The 23,380-nt window shown below is 41.6% G+C and overlaps 1 protein-coding gene across 4 annotated transcripts in view; it reads right to left on the reverse strand.

Annotated features, from left to right (window-relative positions):
- FSTL5 (follistatin like 5) overlaps nt 1-23,380 on the reverse strand; it is a 3,721,575-nt gene that overhangs the window by 1,735,759 nt on the left and 1,962,436 nt on the right. For all 4 annotated transcript variants that reach the window (XM_069631359.1, XM_069631360.1, XM_069631358.1 and 1 more), the window contains exon 6: nt 2,349-2,469. In XM_069631359.1, coding sequence (XP_069487460.1) covers nt 2,349-2,469 — 121 coding nt within the window. The remainder of the gene's footprint in view (nt 1-2,348; nt 2,470-23,380) is intronic.

Raw genomic sequence — 23,380 nt, forward strand, 5'->3', positions numbered from 1 at the left:
TATTATCTTAGTTTTTCAATTTAAACACCCTTAGCACTCACGTAGAAACAAAATCAGTGCTAATGGTAATATACACCTCAGCTGCGGGCCTACCCAGTCAGTAATGGCACCACTGCTTGAGTTATGGGACCCTCTCTTGGCTCGGTCCCCTTAAATTGGGTGTTGGCCTGTCACAAACCAGTAGAAATGTGTTGTTGTTCCTGAGGCCTTTGTTTTATGTAAAACCGATTCAGATTACTAAATCCATTGATTAAATATGAATATACCAGATTTACCACTTCCATTTATCAAAATTAGTGAGATTATCCGAAGAATTGTTGGTTTCCCATTGTGAGCATGTAAAGAAATATCTCTGAAAAACTATGGACATATGTATGTTTCTTTTATTCTTTCTGCCTTTGTTGTAGCATGTTAAACAAATGCTTTACTAATAACATATTTTGGATAGCTCCTGAAACGAAAGTGTTTCACCATCTGCTTTGCCTTCATGTTGGAAATCCTCACATGAAGTATTATTGTATTTGGCTTGAAGGAACTCCCATTAGGGGATGTTGCATGTCAAATATGTAGGATGACTTCTATGTCTATGAATAATAAAGCATGTGCAAGTTGTTTTAGATGTAGAGCCTAATGTCGGACTGGGCTGTGCATTATTGTCTACCAAATAATGAAAGTATAGTTTATAATCAAGATCATAACAATATAATTTGCTGCTATTGGCAAACATTGATGTAGAACATGACCAGCACATTATTTTTGTTTTAAATTCTACAATGCTTCATTTGCGCATGAGACTATTTTAATATTATAGTCAATAATAATTCTGTTGTTAGCTGTATTTATAAAATGCATTGACTTTCATATGGTGACAGACTTGAACTTTTTGAGATGTGGTTTGATGTAATGAAATGTGCAATAGATGTTATATTTATGTTTGTTTTGACATTGTGAGTAATTCCATCGTTTTAGCATGCTTATTGAAGGTAGGGCAAAGGTTGATGGTTTGGAAATGGTGGACAGTGGAATTATATATTGTAGTATTATTTGTGTTTCTGGTTTCATTATTTGACCTGACAAACTCTTTGCAGGGATGTAGTGCCTGAGCTTTAGTCCATACTGCAGAGACTGTCTGTTTTGTTTAAGCTAGTATTAAGCATCAATCAGTTCAGATCATGAGGCACTGGCAATCTCTTTGAGGAGTTTTTGTGACAGTACCTGGATGCACGTTGGGTTATTCTACCATCTAACAAAGTGCAGGGTGAGACTGCATGCCCCATTCAAGAAACATCCTTTGTGCTTAATATATTTATCTAACTGTTGCATCCACTTTGCGTAGTAGATATAATATGTGTCGCTCTACTTTGCTGCGGGTCCCCAGGAATTCAGGGACCAACAATTGTGTTAAAATTCACCATCACTATCTCTGATTTGCGAAGGTCTGCAAACATTTAATTTAATTATGTAGTTTCAACTTTGAACCAGGAGAAATTCATGAACATATATGTTACACAACTTCCACCTAATTATGTGATAAATTACTAATTCACCTCGGTTTATAAAAAAAAAAAAACAAGTATCAATATTTCGGTTCTGAGCAAGATCCATGTTCGGAACAGATTTTACTAATCCATTGGAAAATATGAAATACAAATGTATGCCGCATCATGCGATTTGATCCTTGGTTGGTGAAGGTCAAGATTTACATTTTACACATTGGGCCTCATTACGACCCTGGTTCTCCCGGATTGAAGGGAGCCGGTACAGCACCAGCCCCCTTCATTCCGGGAGCGCCCATTACAAGCTTCCCATCGCGGGACCGGATCGCACGCCTGGTAAAACCAGGCGTGCTTTCCGACTCCCGCAAGGGTAAGAGGGAGGCAATAATGGGCCAGATGTAATTGCAGGAACCCGGTAATGGAGCCCGGAACGGTGGCAGCCATTGCGCCAATAGCTCCATGGCTACCGCCGTTCTCGTAATGAGGCCCGTTGTATATATTTTCTAAGAACAATGATTTTCTATATTCACAAATTTTATGATGGATTTTCACTGATTTATTCCTATGAAGAAAACAACAACTATTAAACAGAAGTATTGGCAAATTAGACAACAGCATGTTCATTTTTACTGTATGCAAAAAACGGTTGTTTCTGTAAGGATACAGAAAACCAATCAAAAAGTATACTGTTCACGCAAAGAAGTCCCAAAACATAGAAAACAGCTTAAGACATCGCTGTTCGCAGATGCTAGTCTGCACCAATAGAACCTTATTTTCCGCTCCCGCTATTATGTTAATTAAGCACAGCTGATTTACAAAGAGACAGAACAAAATATGCCATCTTCTACTCACGGAATGCTCTGTAGAATTCTTCCAATGCTAGGTGTTTGTCACTATTGTAGTCATCAAATTTCAGAAGATCGAAGAGGGAGCAGTCAGACAGTTCCTTGCCAAATCCATCCTGTTTTATCAGCTGACAAGGAAAGGATAATCATGAAATTAAAATGGGGCCTCAAGAGACCATTTGTATAATGCATTCATTCTAATTATAATTTAAGAGGCAATAGACTGTTTTGGGGGCACAGAGCAGAAACTGCATAGTAAGATATAATCGATTAACTTCATAATTGGAGGCTGGAAAATGTCTCGGGATGATAACTCATGGGCAACACGCTCACCTTGGAAGCAAAACGACGCGGAGCAGGACAGGTTCGATCCTCGGGTCCGCACTTAGAATTCTCTGGGTATTAAGCGCGTTATAAATGACCAAGCATAATCATGAACCTTCAAGCACATTTCTACCAAGTTGAATGGTAAATAAATTCCACTGAATGACATACAGTAAAGGAGGATAACCTTTGCATTTCAATTCATGCTACTCGAAGATGTCATTCTTTCTGTTGTCTATTCGTTCGAGCACTGATTTGTTCAACCACTGTATTTGTATAATATCAATACTTAAAATGCACATCAACAGTTCTCACAGTGTACATTGAACAAGTTTGTGCTTTGTTTACAATCACATTATTATAACATAGTAAAGCTATTGCTACTCTATTTCCCAGAACCCAAGAATGAAGCTGGATAATATGATAACAGCTGTTCAAAAATCGCCTCCTGGCCAGTGGTGGACTTGTCCATTGACCATTCGGCCATCAGATTATTGAAGTTCAACTTGGAGCGGGCCGGATTTGCAAGTTTACAAGCATGGATGTCATTTAGTGGTAGCCAGGGTTCACAGCTGTAAGCCCTGGTGACTCCTTTGAGACCTCTGGCACTGGCTCAGCGACCCCTGGTCAAGGACTGCAGGGGCAGTGTTAAAAATGAACTCCAACAAGTTTGTCATAAATTCACCTACCTGCTTTTAATTCATCTTTGAGCGAGGAGTGTTGTGTGTTATTCTGCATGATTTGAAGAAAATTAGCAATCCAACCAAACTAGTTATTTTCATCAAGAAAATAGCATGTATCATGGAAATGAATGAGAAAGTTTAAATACAGTATTTTTTATTTGTGATAGGGATTTTGGTTTTGGGTGGCTAAGGTGTCTGTGATACTTATAATGACTCAAACATTGACACTGTTTAGGAGAGACTTGCCACTCACTGTTGTGCCTGTTCAAGTTTGTGGCTATTAATGAAAGGTGTAGATGAAAACGTTCAGTGTAAGATAGTTAGATAATAAGTTGCAGTCCCAGCGCGTGACCCTGCTGGGAGGCTTGGCTGCACCTGCTCACAATAAATTAAAGACTGTCCCTTACCTGACCCTTCAAAACAACCCTGGAGGGTCGAACCATGTGTTTAGACTATTGTTAAAATGCAGGTTCTTTTAAATCTCTTCATATTAAATGAGTTCCCACATCGACTGTGACGTTGCTTTAGATTAATGGCTCTTTTATATATTTTCGGAGCCAGGAATGAGACATGGACACAGAGGAGACATATTTCTAGCTACAAACTTTTATTAAAACAAAAGTGGGTTGGAAAATGTCCAAACAAAGAATCAGTCCTTTGTGTCAGGACCCAAGATTGGAAACATTGGTATTGCTGGTGGTTCCGACGGTGATCGGTCTAGTCCTCACCCAACATGGCGCCCAATATTACGCTGGAGCTTATATAATCCGGCTCCGCCCACTTTTTGGCACGTTGTATCTGTTGTTTCACTCTCTCAAAGCTCCGACTTTGGATTATCGCCATCCTGTGTATACCTCCTAGTCCTCATTTCTCCTTGTTCCTTCCCTTTATCCCTGTTCATTACCTTTCTATTGGCTCCGTGCTCGATACAGTACTGCTCTACGCTCACGAGTGCCGCTGTTACATCTGCTGCGGTACCGCTTCCCTATTTCTTACTTTGCTCTAAACTTCAACCTACCTTACTTCAACCTGGTACTCCGGCCGCGAGGGTGCTTCTCGCACTGTGTTCCACGTCCGGGAACAGGAGCTTCCTTACTGGACTTGCTATCGGCTGTTCCTTCAGCTCTTCGGACTGGTAATTTCTTTCTTTCACAGACACGGAAGCGCTGTGCTAGTCGCCTCGGCGATTCTTAAAGCCTTTGTTACTTTTCTACCTTTTTCTACCTTCTCGGCGTAATACCTTCTGGCGAGTTGTTCCTTTCCGTATCGCTGCGGTGGGTTAGGGCTGCTTCTGACTACTTGAGACATTTCAGTTGCCTTCTCCCCGATTTGGTACAGTAGTCCTTTCCCTGTTGCTTCTAACTTCTTTATCCTTTTCTTTTCTATACCTTCCCTTTCCTACCCTATTCACAGGGTCTGCTACCCCTTTACTCCGTACCTTGGCTTTTGTCTCTTGGATTCCTGCCTTCAGCTACACTGACTACGTCATCACCCCTGACATCTTGGAACTGCAAATTATAGATCTGTACCATCTAAAGGACCTACCTTCCAAACCCATCTATGGACTAGGGTTTTTTCCGCCTTCGGGCTTTTTCCCTAGAACTGAGGCTGGCCCCCTGGGGTTCCCCAGTGATAGATCCACTCTTCTGTCAAGGTGGCCTCCGGAGGGGCCAGACCTTATCTTCACGAAAAGAAGACCAGAACACAGAAAAGCAAGGTTCCAAGGACTAAGGAGAAGCCAGGCAAGGTTGAGACTGATCCTTGTGTACGTACCTCAGAGGAGTCAGGTGAGGAGAAAGGGGAGGTGGGCTCGGATCAGGACACTTTGTCCATAATCTTATTCTGGCCCTCACACTTTAAAGTAAGTCTGAGCTGAAAAGCGTTTTTCTTGTTTTTTAAAGTGTTTTCACACAAACACTTTCTTAGTGGCGGAAATCACTCCCTTGCCCTATCTTTCTTTTCACCTGCAATAAGGTAAACTTCTTCTGAATTACTTGTGCTTTCCTTTAAGTATTTAGTTCACATTTGTCGTTCTTGAGATCCTTCTCTTACAGTTTATAATTCTCAATGTCATTAACTTGCCTCGAGATATTTGCATCCACACTTATCTTCACCTGGTAATGTCTCCTGCCAGGACCTTGTGACACAAAACATTAACTTGACTTCACTAGGTATACTCTCTTGCCAGTACTTTGTTAAAGAACACATTCACTTGACTTCTCCTGGTATACTCATCTGCCAGAACTTTGTTACACAAAAAATTAACTTGACTTCTTCAGTTAGGATTTAAATTTCCTGTTCACAACTTGGTTGACAAAAATGCTTTTTATTTGTTTAATGGCTTCCAGCTTGTTTTCTCGCTTTGTTTCTATGAAGTAGTATAGGCTGCTAGACCATCAGGCATACCCCTAATGTAATTCTAGCTCCTCAGTAGTCTCTGGCTTCCCCTCGCTCTTCTAGCATTTCTAGCTAATGACTTCCATGTGATGGCTACCCGGTAAGCCTTTTACTTGTCCTGGGCTTGCCAGTTTCCTTTGCCGTTGCTACGTCTCTGTCTACTTCCCTGATTTGGCTCAATGTGCACCCCATTCAGCACAGTCCTTTGTCTGTGCCTCCTTCTTCAGTGCGCAGTTCCTGCTCTTCTCTTCTTTATCAGGGTGAACTGCCTGCACCTGTTTCTCACCTTCCTGGCATCGGGTTTGCTTCTGCACAGTCTGCCGCAGCTTACTGTCCCTCAGCTTGGTGCTCGGCTTTGCTACAGGCCATCTGGCAGACCCTTGTCTCTCTCATCTCCTTACCAGTATCAGCTGTGGCTGACTTGCTTTTAAAGTTCCCGGTTTAGTTATTCTTTTAGCAACAACTAAACCATTGAGTTGTATTCCTGGTCCTAGTTATCCTCATTACTCTGTTATCCTTGCTCGTGTCAGTGTCTGTGGCACTTCCTCTTGAATGGTATTGAGGAAGTGGATACCAAGCTCTATTAGGAATAATCCTCTTTGCTCCTGACCTCATCCTCATTTCAGTCATCATTATATGGTCCCTAATGGGATTTTGTGAGGAAATTAAAGTAGATCTACGAGGGAGTTGGGGAGGGGCCTGCCAATATGCACTTACAGTCTGGGAAACAGAAGAAACATCTCTAGAAGGGAATGGGGGGCATGTGACTTTCCCCAATGGTGTCACCTAACTGCCCGAGGGTTGCCTCCCACCAGGTGGCCCTCTTTCATATAACCAACCCCAGTGTAAGGATACGGTAGTGGCTGCCATCCCGACCACATGGGCAGAGGTTAACTCGGCAAAGGGAGCAATAACATCATCAGTTTTTTCACAATACATCTCATTAAATGTGTTCACATATCAATGGCAGACAAACTGTCTGTTTAGCATCAGTTTTGGAAAAGAAAAGTGCATCTATACCATAGGTCCCTGATGAAATCAACATGTTTCTAAGGACTGTTAAAACGGGAGTTATTCATATGAAATATAGTAGTACTTAATCGATTAACCCCTGAAGAATGAAGGGCTGATCAGCCCTGATTAAATATGAACTTGGAAAGTGCAGGCTGGCAACTGCCAGAGTTGAACATGAACTCAATGAGCTATCCAATTGTGGCACTGTATGCTGTTTAATCAACTCTGAAGTTAAAACGTAATATTTGTAGGGTTCTACGCACCACCCTCCACTGTTCCCCGCAGTCCTTCTTAAAACAAAATATAACACTACTATTAGCAGGTTTACTAGTGGCCCATGACATATCCCTCCTGCTTCTAAGCACTATAATAAGTGTTATGTTAATAATACATGTAACCCCCAGAGCCATGTATTAATTACCAAATGCTTTGGTATGCATATTTAAGGGGATGTGGCTGGTAAGACAGCTCAGTGGCTTAAGTGCACACTGCTGGGATCTGTGTGTTCTTCAGGTCATAGGTTTGAATCTTAGCAAAGTCTACTCATCCTGAGTTTTACAAATTAGCATTAATTTTGGCAGCTGGTCAAACTATAAGCATGTGTTATGTAAAGTCCTCTGGTCAAAGTACTACATATGTAATGGGTTGTTATGAATGCCTAGCATCAATAAATCCAAGCATAGGCTCAGAATAATGTCAACTGGCAGAGTCTCAAAACTGTTTTTAGTGTAAGCGATGAGATGCACAAGTGTATCTTACCTACGCCAAATAAAGGAGCTGCCCAATCCACAAAGGGCATTTCAATGAGCACATGTTCAACACACTCATCCAGATGCCCTTTTTCAACCTTTGGCACATTTTCTCAAATCACTGGGTGCTGCTGAATATTTAAAAGTGCATCTGGAAATCACAAGGGATGAACTTTAAGTGCACAGAAATGAGGGTCATAACCCTTCACCTGTTGGGAACAAGCACATGAGTAGACACAAGTTAGGGCAGGGCCATTTCTGACACTGACATGATATTTTCTCTAAGTGTGACTGCTGCGGTTTAAAAAGGGCTGTCACACTTGCATTTCCATCCCCCAAACGTGCTGTCATTATGGATCATCTGAGGCTGAGCCGGACACATGTTAGAATAAATTGCAAGTGAGGCTGCACATAAAAGTACTTCATACCATGCATACATTGCTTTGAATTGCATTACTGGGGCATTTGAGGCTCCAATTCACATATGATGGCAGCAGTTATGATATGATATGATATGGCATTTATAACGCGCCTATACACAAGTGTTTCAAGGCACGAAATATGCATGTGTGGCTTTCCCTGGGGCCATACCATGTGTAGGATGCATTAACAGACATTGGGTGGCATTAAATGAATGTACATTTGAGGATGACATTTGGAAGACTAAATGCGGGTAAAGTACCTCAGTCGGTTGAGAGTTAATTGGAGCGAACTGTGTGTGATATGCAGGTCACAGGTTGCGAATCCTGGAAAGGCCAACTCAGTCTTTCATTCATCCAAGGTCGATAAATGAGGATCACGTTCAGTTGGAGGATACGTGTATTTAAATATGTTCTTTGTACAGTGCTTTGGCGAAAGTGCTGTATAAATATTATCACTTATCATATGATAGAAACCTCTAGATACATAAAGCTGTAACTAATATATTTTGACTGTACCTAGACTATAAGGCTAGAACAGACATAAAATGGCAGCATCATCAAACAGAGCCTACATTTTGCACACTGTATTGTGGATGAACCTGGGAATGCAGGGCTCTGCCTGGCATGAGCATGGCAGTGCCCCTGACCTATATTGGATACAACAGGGCTAATCCTGGCATAATATGACACTTTCCAGGGCATATTGAGGCAGCACCCTTGTTAAAATGTGTTTGGTATCCACAAAGTTCTTATGTCTGCTTTAGTACCAGTTTGGCATTTTATGAAATGTACTCTAGAATGTGTGCACCAGTCTGTTACTTCAGGTGACGTCATTGGAGTCACATGTTATTTGATCTTATGTCATGTGTCATCAGGGACAAAGGTCACATGACATCACATCATGTGATGTCATCAGCTGTGTGATGTCATGTCCATTACCACAGGCATTTTAGTGAGTTGACATCCCTGCATACAAGTGGGCCGAATGTGTAACCCATATTAAACAAATACACTCTTTTAAGTATGTCCATGTTGTGGGTGCGTTAGCTGAAACGTTTAACTTTTTATTGGCTGAGCTCTCTTTTGTTTTCTTTTGTTGCGTGTAGTGGTTACATGTAACAAGCCAGGCAGCCTGTTATCTTCTTTGCAGCCGCCCGCCGTCATGGCACCATCAGCCTAACTCACCCAGGCAGCCCACAGGTGGATGGAACCTTCATGTTTATTTTAATTCACACCACCACATGTGATGTGAATTGCATGCTGCTCATGCCTTCGCCTCTGGGTGTGGCCTGTAGAAGATATAGCTAAAGACAAGGAGGGGTGGAGACTAATTCAAGGAGGCATTACGTTGTGAACACACTGTGCAAGCAGGGCTCAGTCTGAGAGCGAGACCATGTCTGACTACTTCTGTGTCCCGAATCATTCACCATCGGCAGGCATCTCTGCTCCTGGGACTGTCAGCCTGACTAACATCTGTGCTAGTAACGAGAAGGAATGGGCAGAAGGTGAGAATGAAGGGCTTCGGATAAGCCGCAAGCGTAAGCCGTGCTCCTCAAATTCAGTGCCCTCTCAGGACCTGCAGTTGTCATTCTGAAGAAAGACAAACAATCACAACAAGTTTGAGGTTTTGTGGTCGTTCGCTCTTCGTTGTTTTCTGACCTTGTGAGAGACTAGTCAACGGGAAGACAAAGGGAGGGACTCAGGCGATGTGGGGAGAAGGACAGTGGCAGAGCACAAGGTTGGCACCCCTAGGTGCCTGGCCCCGCTCTGGCTGTGGCTCCTAGCTACTGCAATCTGCTGGCCCTCTGCTGTGAGTGGAGTGCTTTTTGTGAGGCAATGGAGTTTGCACTTTGAAACAGTGGGGCATGGTTGGGGCTCATGATCGGTCATGTTTGGCTGTGGCGCTGCCGACAGCCTTGCAGGGTGCGCAATGGCAGTGAGCAATGTAACAGCTGTTCTCTTTCCGCTGCTGGTGTTACCAGGTGCTCTCTCTCTCTCTTTCTCTCTTTCATGCTGATGAGGCCCACTTACCAGCTCTCCACCTGCTCGGAAATGAGAGATCTCTGTCGCCCACATGATGCCACTCAGCAGGCTTGCTCCATAGAGGGGGCGTGCACCAAGTCGCTGATCATTTGCCTTCTTTCAAGGATGAGGCAGCAGCTCCCCAGGCAATGGACTGTCCAGGCATCTGATCATTATAGCTGGGGTGCACTGCACGTTCACCATGGTGTGACAAATATCTCCTCTTGAAACCATGAATGTGCTAACGGGAACATAATGTCTGTTTGGGAGAACCAGCACTGCAATGAGACCATCCTTCCCCCATTCTGACCGAGATGGCAGTTCATTGATTCCATCCATCAGTTTAACGCTTGTCTGTGTCCAATTGTTTACCTTCTACCACTCCAGACCCGCATCATTTCTTTAATATCAAAAGTTCATCTCAGCACCTTCACCCAGAGATGAAACGCTGAGCAAATATTTTACCTTGGTAAACATACAAGAATATTTAAAGTTGTCTCGCTTAAATCCAAGTAAGCGAGGGGCTCTAAGCACACTTGAGAGTTTTCACTGTTTCGTGTTGCCTTTTTTTTTTTCTTGGTAAAAAATATGATGGCATTTTGGTTAAGTGCCGCCCTGTTACACGCTGAAATAAAGGAATCTTCCATTACACACCATGTGCTGTTTGCACTTCAGATGAACCGTGCTTATCCGAAGTGCACTTTGTCCGTCCCATCACGAGTTGGGCGGTTTCTGAGCTGTTATACCGCCCCACTATATTTGCGTTAATGCCCATCGGTCCGGCGGTATTGCGGGTTGGCCGCTAACTGTAAGCCTTAGCACTTGCACTATCTGAAATGTCGTCAGGCCGAGTACGATAGTTAATTTCACATCCTTACTGTTCATGGCCTGTAAGAATGTCGTTGTATTTTCCCTTGTTCCCTTCCTTGCCTTGAAGCGCTTTGAAACACATTGTGTATAGGCGCTATATAAATAATCTATCATATCATATCATATCATATCATTCCCCAGTGGGTCCATTGGACCTAATGGGGAATTTTTGCTGCGAATATTGCACGGTAATACCGCCACGGGAATTGTGCCGAGAATGGGAGTTTTTTCAGCTCAGAGCTGGGTGTGAATACGCCAGACTTGCGATTGGGCCAGCCCATAAATGCGGTTGTAATACTGTTACCAGCACATTTAACAGCTACCGCCCAACTTGTGATGAGGCCCTGTTTGTGTCCAGGTAAAGTCAGTAAAGCTTCAATTATGTCTGTATGGCAGGCTAGCCCTGAACTTTCAGGCAATTATCCTATGTCTTTGCTATCCATTGCGTTCAATACTCTCCTTTTCTGAGTGACGTTTTCACTGCTGCAGGTACTTCCTTTAAATAAGTTCATTCTATGAAGTAGGCAAATAACAGTACGGCATTCAGCCACAGTCCTAATCCTGCCTTGCCCTTGTCCTTTCCAATGCTCTTCCATTCTAGAACCTTCAACCTCCCAGCATTACATTTCTTATTCAAGCATAACAGAACACTGTCCGTGCTGCTGTGCTGGGCAAATCTGGCCAGCTCTCTCTAATGCAGATTTCCCTGAGCCCTGCACAACATTAGACCAGTATGATACTTCCTGTAGCCAACCGGTGAATATAGCGGCAGGGTTTAGGACGGTATAGGGGGTACAGGGATACCTTCCTTTCAGCGACACCAAACATCTTGGAGATCTTCTGATTCAGCCGCATTATTATTGAGCATGCAACTCGTGCTTACAAATAACACTTTATTTAGAAGTCATATTGGGTGTATTCAGGAGAAGCGGTCCGGTTTACAAGCACAAAACACGGAAAAACCCCAAATGAAGAAAGCATGCTACTTAAACCTACACATTAAAAAAAAGGCTCACTTAAGTTCTCACTTAACACTGCATGTCATGGCATTGCCACTCTAATCCAAGTGAGAAAGGCGGATCCTGAACTACCGAGACTTCATACTCCGAAGGACACAATATTGCAAGCAGTATATGCACCAGTAAGTGGGGGGAGGCTATGCAGTGTGCCTGAGAATGTTTCAAAGACAAGAGCAGGTGTTGGTGACTTAGCTGGCTGATTTCACCTCTTGCGTTCCAGCTTTTGTGTTAGGACTTCAGGTCTGCTTGACTGACTCCCTGCCATTTCTGAGGACTGCAGGCAGAGATGCAACTTTAATGTAGTTGCATTCAGAGTGCAAAACAGCAGGACAGCATGACGTGGGGTTTTCTGATATTTTATAGAGTCAGGGTTTAATGGACTATGTCGAGTTTCGGCTTCATATATATATATATATATAGGCCAAAGAAGTCTGCAGGCCTACCCTTCATCGGGCTAGAGAATTTGTAGCAAGATGGTCATTTTAAGAGACTGTTAAAAACAATATAAGAAAAATTTGATTGCATTATGATGTTCTTACAAAACTTAATCTCATGTACTTTTGCGAGAATACACCCCAACACCACACTTGAAACATTTCAATATATAGTAAACACATGGTTGCTTTGCTTACAACTTACACTGTCACTATTTGAGAGCCCACAATGACATCACAGGGGATTACACCACTGACTCCAAAGCAATAAACAAAATCTACCTTATCATACAAGCCTGGATGGCCAAACACAAACTCTGTCTTGAAGATAAGACAGAGTTACTCCTCCTAGGATCTCAGACAAAACACATCAAACTAGATGATCTGTTCAACACCTTCAATATCAACGGTAATCTCATCAAGGTATCTAAGGATGTGAAAACCCTGGGGATTTACTTAGACTCTTCACTAATGTTAACAAGGCAAATTAACGTGACAGCTTCCTCCACAGCCTACACCTGTATATTAATCACTGCCTGTAGACCATTCTTAATACCCGCAAATTTCATTTCAGGAGCCAGAGCAATAGTCCTATCTAAACTGGACTACTCTAATGCTCTTTACTTGGGTGCCAACCAAAGGAACATAAAAAAAATGGGAGTTAAATAATGCTATAAGATCAGCACTGAACATTCCCAGATCACACCACATTTCCTCATCCAAATGCAACTTGAACTGGCTATCCGTCAATTAAAGGATTGCTTGCAAAATACCATCACTCACTCACAAGTGCCTCACGAAGCAAGCGACAAGATACTGCTCTGACAACTTTTCACGCCACATCTCTAGTCACCCAACCAGGTGTGCACAGTCACACTGCCTCCCTCTCCTAAGAAACAAACTACAGAAGGCAGGAGGGAGCAGCTTCCCTGTCCTTGCAGCTAAATTGTGGAACTCCTTACCATTAAACCTAAGGCTGAACCATCCTACTTCACATTCAGGAAAAACGTGAAAACATGGCTCTTCGAGCAGGAGATCTAGCAAACCTTTCTTTCATCGTATTTACCTTTCCACTGCGTTATACCTCAGCAAACTTACTCCACCCTCTATCCTGCATATAACTGTTTAATATGTATATAATATCTGTATATATTTTATATATGTAATTCTATGTATTGTTGTAACTGATGGATATGCAAGATATGTGCCCAGATGCCCAGGGCTTGGTGTGCTTTATAAAAAAATAAAATGCAAATACAAAATACCAAAATGGTACATTAGCAAAAAGAACACCGGTACTCACCATGATTTTACACTAGTCATGGAGTGGACCAATATCCGTTTTATCAAAAATCAATGGCTGTGCTGACAACAGACATCAGTGTTTCTGTGAACGCTGCAAAGTCAATGGGGACCAAATTGAAGGTGAACCTAATTGTGATCATGAACTAACAAGTATATCTGGAGTACAGAATCGTCATACATAACACCTTAAGAGGCGGCATCACCGCTGGAGCAAATCAGTGTTCACGCAATGGTGGCATCACTCTTGTGGGCATTTGCACTGAAAAAAGGGGAACCACAACGGCGTAAAGCAAGCATTGCATCGTGAGGAATAAACTTGCTATTCAATGATGAATCAGTTTGATTCAAAATGGACATAGTGTCCCCTTCCCTTTGTTCACCTCTCACTTTAATCAGGCATGGACAAGCCACATCGAGAGCACTAGTTCATTGGTACCCGGCATGTAACTGGGCTCCAAGAAGGGAGTCATTAAAGGGAGTGAGAGTTCATGCTAACACTGTGTGGCAGACATGTGACCTTGCCAGGGCCAGAGTTAACCGATGCCGTTTGGTGGTCATATTTGTTTTATTTTTTATTGGGTATTTATAATGCGCCTTTACAGCAAATGGTGTTACAATGTGCAAGAAGACAAAAGAAGAAGGAAGAAAGAGGAAGCTGAAAACAAAAATGGTCCTTCTAGGACTTGTGTCATTCGGATCGTGCAAGTGCAGTAACAAGAAGTGCAGGGGAGAGGGTAGGAGGGGGAAGTGCCAGTCAGAGTGGAATGCTCTATGCTAAGGTTGGAAGGAAGTGCAGGTCGGAGTGGCGAGCGCACACATTCTAGGTGGGAGAAAGAAGGGGGAAGAGGGCCCCTGGGCTAGGCGAGTGATAAGGGGAGGCCAGGTGGACAAGTGCCAGGGGAATGCAGAGAGTGCGGTGGAAAGAAAATCCATGTGCTAAGTGTGAAGGAAGGGACTGGATTGTCTGAAAAGGAGTGCCGACCGATCCAGGCTAGTGCTGGGGCAGGAAGGTTGGGGGGGGGCAGGGCAGTCTACGTACTGGATAGGAATGGTCGAGGAGGGCCTGGTGCCCTGTGTGAATTAGGCAGAAACAAGGCAGCCGGTCAAAATGAGGGAGTGGGGGACATTACCTTGGGAAGGTGAAAGGGAAGGAGGAAGAGAAAAGGATGGTCTTGAGAAGCTTCCAGAACTTAAGGAGATCTGCCTCAAGTCTGAGAGGGGTAGGGAGACCATTACAGAGGTATACACCTGTGGAATAGAGAGATCTACACCGCACTCTCTGTTTGGAAAAGCATCTGATCTGCAGAGTTGGAGCTAGAAGACCAAAGGGCTCTAGCACTGAGGTATTTAGGGTGAGAGAGTTGGATGTAAGGGGGTCCCAGACCCCAGTAATCCTTGTGGATGATGAAGAGGGCCTTGAATTTTATCCTTGCAGCCACAGGGAGCCAGTTGAGAGATTTAAGAGCTGGAGAGATGCGACCCGTGGGCTTGAGGCCAAGGAGAAGACTTGCAGTCCTATTCTGGATTAGCTAAAGGGGACGAAGGGAGGATTTAGGCAGATTGAGGAATAGGCTGTTGCAGTAGCCTAGAGAGGACCATAGATCTGGAGACATTGAGTTTCTGGGGGAAGGTGGGGAAAGGGAGAATCCCTCTAAGGAGGTGCAGCTGGAGTGGTTGCCCAACTGCAAAAGCCACACTGTCGAGAGCCAAGACAAGCCTAAAGCCGATTAATGTGTACCTTCACACGTTTTGTCGCGAATGCGGGTGGAATCTTTTCTAGAGTCATTCCAATATACAGCTTTACACATGGGCAGTGAACCATATATATAACATTAGTATAATTGCAGTTCTCATGTTGTTTTACGGTCCAATTTACATCAGAATAATTGAAATTAGTAGCTGTGAGGCTAAACCCACATACACTGCAATTTCCACAGGGAAACTGTCCGGTCACTGGTTGGTTTTTAGAGACCCCAAAGGTCTTTAAACAATAGATCACAGACATAAGTGTGGGTCTCTCAGTTATGGTCAGAGATGCCGTTGGTCTGTAAGGTTTTCAGTCCATTTCTACATAATGCAGAGGGCGGGTTAACTGCAGTCTCTGGTCAATATGTCTATGAACACAATAGATGAGATACACTATTTCTTTACAAGATGATGATGCATTACATTGACTCCACCAAGGAAAATCTGAGGGTTGAAAAGTAGTAGTAGTACCAAGTTACTTCTGTATCCTAAGGCACTCTGAATTGATGCGAGAAGTGCTTGCAGCCAGCAGTTTCTGAGCCTGCATCTGTGTGTGTGTGCCTTTTTGTATGTGTGTACTTTCCTCTTTTGTAAGGGCATGTGCACATATGTGTGTGTGTGCAGGACACAGAGAGTGACATGTGATCATAAACTACCTGGAGTGGGCATTCAGGAGGGTCACAGAAAAGGTAGAAACACATGTCTGGGATTGTTTTGGTACTCTTATTCATAGGTCGATTTTCTAGCATCTGGATGCTGGACTACCCTTGTGGTCGGGAATAGACTAATAAGCACATGTGGATATTTCTGCTCCGAAGGGATCATTGAGCTAACATTGTATTCTTTACAGTGGGTTTGTTCTTTCACAGTAGACAGACGGTCACATTGTTGGCTGTTTATGTAGTCCTGTTTCCTTCTGTTTGCCTCTGTGTGGTTGTGCTTGTGTGTCTGCCTCATCCTTTCAGCCTGTGCAATCTTTACATTTCTGTGTGCTTGTATGAATATATGGAGGTACAACTAACATAGTTTATTGAATAGAACTTGCACATATTTCTTGAGGATGGGCAAAGGATGTGCAATAATTCAAAAATGTTGACATTGGGCAATATATGCACACTATGTATTGTGGACATATGGAAAATATTTGTGTTAATGTCACTAAGGAGAATGGAGGTATTACTGTGTCAATGCACAAATGGCAAACACATATATTACTGTGACATTTCTGGCAATGGGAACAACATTTGCATTGCTGGATGATTGTGTACATTTGCAATTATCTTTTTTTTGTTAACTGATTTTATTAAGCATATGCATCATTTATAGTTGTCAGATCATACACTACAAAACAGGTCTTAAGAAGATATGTGTAAACACATATAATTAAATTGTCAGACATTAGCCATTAATTAATTCAATATTATAATCTATGCATCAATAAAATCATATTCCGCACTTATTTATACAATTAACAAACAAAGTAGTTAAAATACCTAACTAAATATAATAAAAAAAAGTTGTAGGCGAATACGTGTCTGTATACATATGCAACAATACATTGACATTGAAGGGCGGTCCACAACACACAAAAGGGAAGAACATAACTGGGGAAAGATGCACATGACTAACACGAGAATGGCAAATGAATATGATCCATAAGACCATTTGATGCAATATTGCATTACAATCTTTTACATTGCAAAAGGTACAAATAATTGATTAATTACTGCCATGTCAGTTATTAAGTCGTAAATGTGGTTGGACTATTTGCAAAACAGTGTTCCATTCTATGAGCATTACACATACTACTCCACCAGCCATCTATAGTTATTTTGGAACTAGCCATTTCCTTGCAGAGCATTTTGTTCAAGGCCCATGTGTTCATACATCTTATTTTATCACATTTCAGTGCACATGTATTTGGGGGTTGGGTTTATGTTTTTTGAAAGGTAGTGGGAATGTAGGAGGAGGTTCAGGGATTCTCCTCACGCATTTGCTACAGTGAAATGTGGGGAGAAACTTGAACTAATGGGCCTCGAGCAGATTGCTGCCAGGAAACATCATTAATCTGTATTTTTTAGAAAATGTTTCCATTTTGATGTGATCATAAGAGTTTCAATTGTGATAAATAAGTCATATAAAATGAATGATTGGTCGATACCCATGGAGGTAAAAGATAAACTGCCTAAGAGGATATTAACAAGCAATGTACATTTGATGGGGCATTGTAGAAACTGCCAATATCTGTTGAAGGGTATTGGGCAAACTAAGCAGTAATCTTTAGATAAGGAATATTATATTCTGGCATTGAGGCTAGTTTGTGATGTGGTTTTGTAATGACTAGGACCAGTATGGGGGAAATAATGTACTGACATTTTGTTCTGGTATATTATGCTTGTGGTATAAAATGTTCGTTCACTAACATAGGATCTATTAAATTGATAGGCTCACTGAAGTGTTAATATGTTGTCATTACAAACACTTGCATCTCAAGTTCATCCCATCATTAGATCCCTGTCAAGTTGTTGTTGATGCTGTGGCTTCTCTGTACTTGTAAATGCACAGATTGAAAAAAATCTTCCTAAATATTGATAGAGGGCAGCTAGTGTCAAACTGTCTGTATAATTGCTTTTAATCTTCTCAAGTTTTGACCTTTTGCCGCAACTTTTCCCTACAAATCCTTTGTGAGTGATTACCGCCAATTTGTTTGTAAAATAGTTTTAAACCAATATCCAATATTAAACGCTTAGTATTCTTGAGAATGTAGTCATTTGCACCAGCTTTACAGAATAATTCAGTGGGGAGAACTTTATTACATGTAGTGCAATGAAAAGTAGTGAGTTGGACCACTTTATTCTTGGTGCACTGGCCTGATCTTTGTCCCAGTCCAACCCTACTCTTGGCTCTTCACAAAACATATGTTTTTCATCAAATTCGTACTGCTTACAGGGTTTGGACTGTAATTAGGACTAGCATGGGGTCTGCGTGGCCTTCATTTTTTTCCACAGCATGACTATTGAAACTTCTTTTATGGGCAATGGGAGATGAGACAGGTTCTGATGTAGAGCATGTGAGCCCTTTGGACGTATGTTTGATTGTAATCCTTTAAACAATATCAAATAGAGTTACAACCCATATCTGCAGGCCGTAATGGATGTTATGTGTCCCTTTCTCCCACTGAATAACCACCCTGCACCTCAACTTCACCTCAAGTGCGTTACAAGATTTCACATTATTATTGAATCTGCAGATATATTGCATGACAGAACTCTTGTGTCAAACCATATCACCTATTCAATATCTTTATTGTTAGACATGACATAATGTGGGGGAAACAAAATCAGGGACAAATGACAATGAAAAAAACCAATAAACTGGATGCCATTTTTGACAAGCTAGTATAATAATGTACGGCCAGGGTGCTAGTCTTCCAGTGGCCACAAGAAGGAAGGCGAAACATAAACAGTGAAAAAAAGGAAAACTGTAGGATTGTTTATAACGGCAATAACTATTAAAAATAAAAAGTAGGATAAAATCCCATATCATATCAGACAATTAGAACATGTATTTGATAAAGGTAAATTGGAAATCAGCAACCACCAATTAAAATAAATGAGTAAATACCACATTTTAAAAGTGTCACAATGTATGGAAGCCCCCGTTTTTATTGAAAGAGAAAATGTATAGGAAAAGCAGGGAAAACATGAATATCTTTAAGAAAAAAACAAAATGTCAGGATTTTAACATGCAGTTCAGTGGAAATTGTATGAGATTGTTTTCTCTCATTGTGATAATCTCACAACCATCTACATAGAAACATTATTCAGAATTTTTTCAGAGGCTGATGGTGTTGGTTCTAGTTAGCAGTGTGCATTTGTATATCTCAAATTGTGGGGAAAGTGTGACAGGGTCAGGGTCATGACCCTGTCAAAGGGACAGGAACCCCTTCAACCAGGGTCACCAGGCAAAAATCCAGAGGCAGCCTTATCTCAGATGTGGGGAGTGGGAGTTTGGGGGGCAGTCCATGAAATCCCCCATGTACCATGAATATGCTTAATGGTACAACTCTTTGTCATGGATGCCTCCCAATACTCTTTCTGGCCCCTGTTCTCTTTTTTTTCTGTTTTGGGACAACAACTCCATGAAGGCACCATGATGCAACCAAGAACACCTGGACTGGAGCCAGTAGAATGAAATCAAAAACAGTCAAGAAATGTATTAGGAATTTGTTTGCGAAACTGAAATGAGACACACAAAAACCAAGCTGCAAACACCAGACTGATCCCTGGTGAATGGAGGTAGCAGGAGAGTCACATTAACCCTCCCCAAACCGAATTGACAACACAACACACCAGCTACTGAGGAAACCCACAGGAAAAACTAGCAGTTTTAGTCCCTAGCGTGCACCACACCGTCAGAGACTGAACATAAAGTCTTGATGAAAACATGGGAGGGTCTTAGAGGGTTTGTTTTTTAAATTGGATCTAACCTGCCTTATCAAGCACCTAGGGAAAAGACAGCCACACATTTGCTCCAAGTGTCAGGTGAGTGGTTCAGCCAATGGAAGGGGGTGTCATGAGAGAACAAACACAGTTGTTATGGCAAGAGAAATGGGCAAGATCACACAATAAATTGCATTGTGTCAAACAACATCCACTCAGGAACCGCGATACATGTACTAAAACCCAGGATGCGCATGAAAAATGTGATAAGTATGCAAATGTATGAAAAGGGATCTGTGGTAAAGATAGGAGAGTTTTTCTAAAGTCCACCCAAGACTATCCTTGGGCAATACAATAACTCTTACTCTTAGCATAAGTCTATACCACTCAAGGTAATGGTAGTGTAGCAGAGCAGCCAGGCTTATTTTAGGAAGGAGAGAGGGATGGTGGAAGGTACAAAGAACCAGTAGCATATATACGGTTCAAAGAAACACACACTTAGTTATCTAAAACTAATGGTTTATTATATATACACAGGTAAAGAGAATTCTTTAGAAAGACAAGTACTATCACAATAAGAACACACACTATAAAACCAATACAATACTTCTTGTGAGTAAACCACAGGGTAACAGACTTATAGAATGGTCACAGCCAATTCAAGGTAAGTAAAACTACAGTTATAGTAGACTTTGGGAATTATTCAGTTTAAGGAATAACATGGAGGTACAAGACCATCACAAGCAGGTAAACCTTTTACAGAGCTTGTAATTACGTTTTAGAATAGTGTCACCAATTCAGAGGTAGGTAATAACTTTGTAATACTTTTCAGAATGGAATTATGTGATTCAAAGATAAATAATAACTTTGTAGCAAAAAAAACATGAAATTATTTTATTTCAGGAAAGTCAATTATCCAAGAAAATACAAGAAGCCAATTTTGAGATATTTTGAATGATTTGTATTTCCTTTGGGAGATCTGTATGTTAAAAGCTTTTCAAAAAGTGATCAAAGTAAAGAAAAACATCTTTGAAGCCATTAATGTACAAATCGGACATTTTGCATGCACAGTCGGCAGCTGTGTCGAAATATTACTCTAGAATATTTTCAGATTTTTTAATGTTAGCGTTAGAAAGTTACTAAAGAAAGTCATTTTGTGAAATGCCATAAAGACTTCCTCTTAACCTTAACTACGGCTTTTGCTGTCACAAAGGCATAATACATCTACCAATGTATATTTATATGATGTGTATGTATAACACTATATATATATACATTTAGATAGATGTACATGTATACAATTCTTCTGGCACACCTAAAACATTCTCTTCCCCCAAAACAATTCAACTGTTTATATGGTGTGTGAGGGTGCATGATCAACCAAGCTGGCCCAGTGCAAAATCATCTTCTGGCTTACTGCTCAGTGTGCTCAAGCAGGGTTCTGTGTTAAATTACACATCCAATGAATCTGCCACTAATTGCAAAAGCCACCTTCAACAACTTTTCTGGCACCCCCAAAATGTTATTTTCCCCAAAAACAATTCAACTACTTATTTTGTGTGTGAATGCACCCATTCAACAAAGTTTGCCCAGCACAACTTAATCCTTTGTCTTACAGCTCATTATTATCACATAGGTGGAGTGTTGTGTCACACAGCCAATCACCCTGGCACCAATCCCCACTACCTCCAACAATTCCTCTGGCACAGCCACAAATGTTCTCATTGACAAAAATAATTCAACTACTTGTTTTGTGTGTCAATGCCAATTCAAGCAAGCTGGTCCAGTGCACATTTCTCCTCCTACCTACTGTACAGTGTGCTCAAGCGAGTGGTGTGCAGTCTCACACAGCCATTCGACCTGCCATGAAATTGCCCACCACCCTCAACAATTTCTCTGGCGCTCACAACATTTTCACTTCCCCAAAACAATTAAACTGCTTGTCTTGTGTTTGTGTTTGACCGTTCCTAAAAGCTGGTACTGTGCACATTTCTACACTGGTTTTACCACTCAGTGCACTCAAGTAGGTTGCGAGTTGCACTACACAAGTAATCAACCTGGCATGAATGCACAGCACCTCAAAAAAGGTTAACCCCAAATGATCATTTTCTCCAAAACAATTGAACTGATTGTTTTTTGTGTGAGTGGGGCCCAGCTCAAATTCCATGACCAGACTACTGCTCAGTGTGCTAAAATAGGTGGTGTGTGTCTCACAGTCAATCAACCAACCACATATTTCCGTGCCTCCAACAATTTGCATGACAACTCAAAATGATTTTCTCCCCCCAAATGAATCCAACTGCTTGTTTTGTGTGTGAGTGCTCACATTTAAACAAGCCCACCCAGTGCATATTCCTCCTCCAGTCCATTGATCAGAGTGCTTAAGTACGTGGTATGTTGCTTCACAAAGCCACTCAACCTGACACTAATGCCCACAACTTCCAACAATGTTTTCACAGCCCAATATTTTCAGTTCCCCAAAAGAATTCTACTCCCTGGTTTGTTTGTTCACATTCAGATAAGACAAATGGCAAATCTCTCCTCCTACCTACAGCTCAGTTTGCTTAAAAAGGTAGTGTGCTGCATCAAAGTGCCAAGCAACCTCAGAATAATGAGCACCACCTGTGATCACACAGCCAAGCAACCTGAGAATAACGAACACCACCTGTGATCACCAGCTCCTACAATATTTACAGCAACCACATATGTTTTCTGATCTCCCACACCTGTGGCAAATACATTCATTTCAACTGCCTGTGAGTAAACATGTCTTCTATCATGGATCCCCAGTGCATATATGCACATTAAATTGTTGATTTTTCAGACAGATAATGTCAAATCTCTAAAACGAATTTTACAGCCAATCAACCTGCAACTAACGCCCATTGTCTGTGATCCTAACCACCTATAATAAAAATCTAATAATTTTAACAACACCCCAGCCTTTTTTTCTTCCTTCAAAGTTGTGGCAAATAAATTCAACGGCTTGTGCGTGAATGTGGGTTCGATCAAGCAGCCCAAGTGCATATCGCAAAATAAATCTGAGAAGGTAGTCTTTCTTTTTGTGAAATTCATGTTGTTTTAAGTGGTGTTTGCAAAAATAAAAAAAATCACAATTACTTTCCATTGAGCATTGCCTAACATCACACTACCCTTAAATACATGGAATGATGTTTTGTTTCAAGATACAAACGTACTACCTAAAAATCACAATATAATGCCCCGGCTCTCAAACAGTAACAGACACGCTTTTAATCCTTGTACTTTTTCCTTTCTGTCTCACCCTATCAATATATTAAATGAACAAGCCCAAAATGGCCTACTGTTCTACAAAAGTTACATGTTTCATCTCTAAAACAGCTACACAGCACCCTAGGATTCCCAGCAGCTGCTGAAGATCTCCCGCAGCTTCCCCATATACGACCAGAGAAACCTGCCTGCCCAAATTCGTTTACCTAAATCGCTAACAAATTCCCAATCTTTGTCTGACACTGAATAGTATAAAGATTCACAAAATTTGGATGAATAGTTTGACGCAAGCTTCGCAAGAATACACAAAGCAGTGACCTTGTGTTCTCCTGAAGGCGGGACATTACAGAAACAGAATATATC

This window comes from Ambystoma mexicanum, chromosome 6q (assembly GCF_040938575.1).
Source record: "Ambystoma mexicanum isolate Mex_15411 chromosome 6q, UKY_AmexF1_1, whole genome shotgun sequence".
Lineage (NCBI taxonomy): Eukaryota > Metazoa > Chordata > Amphibia > Caudata > Ambystomatidae > Ambystoma > Ambystoma mexicanum.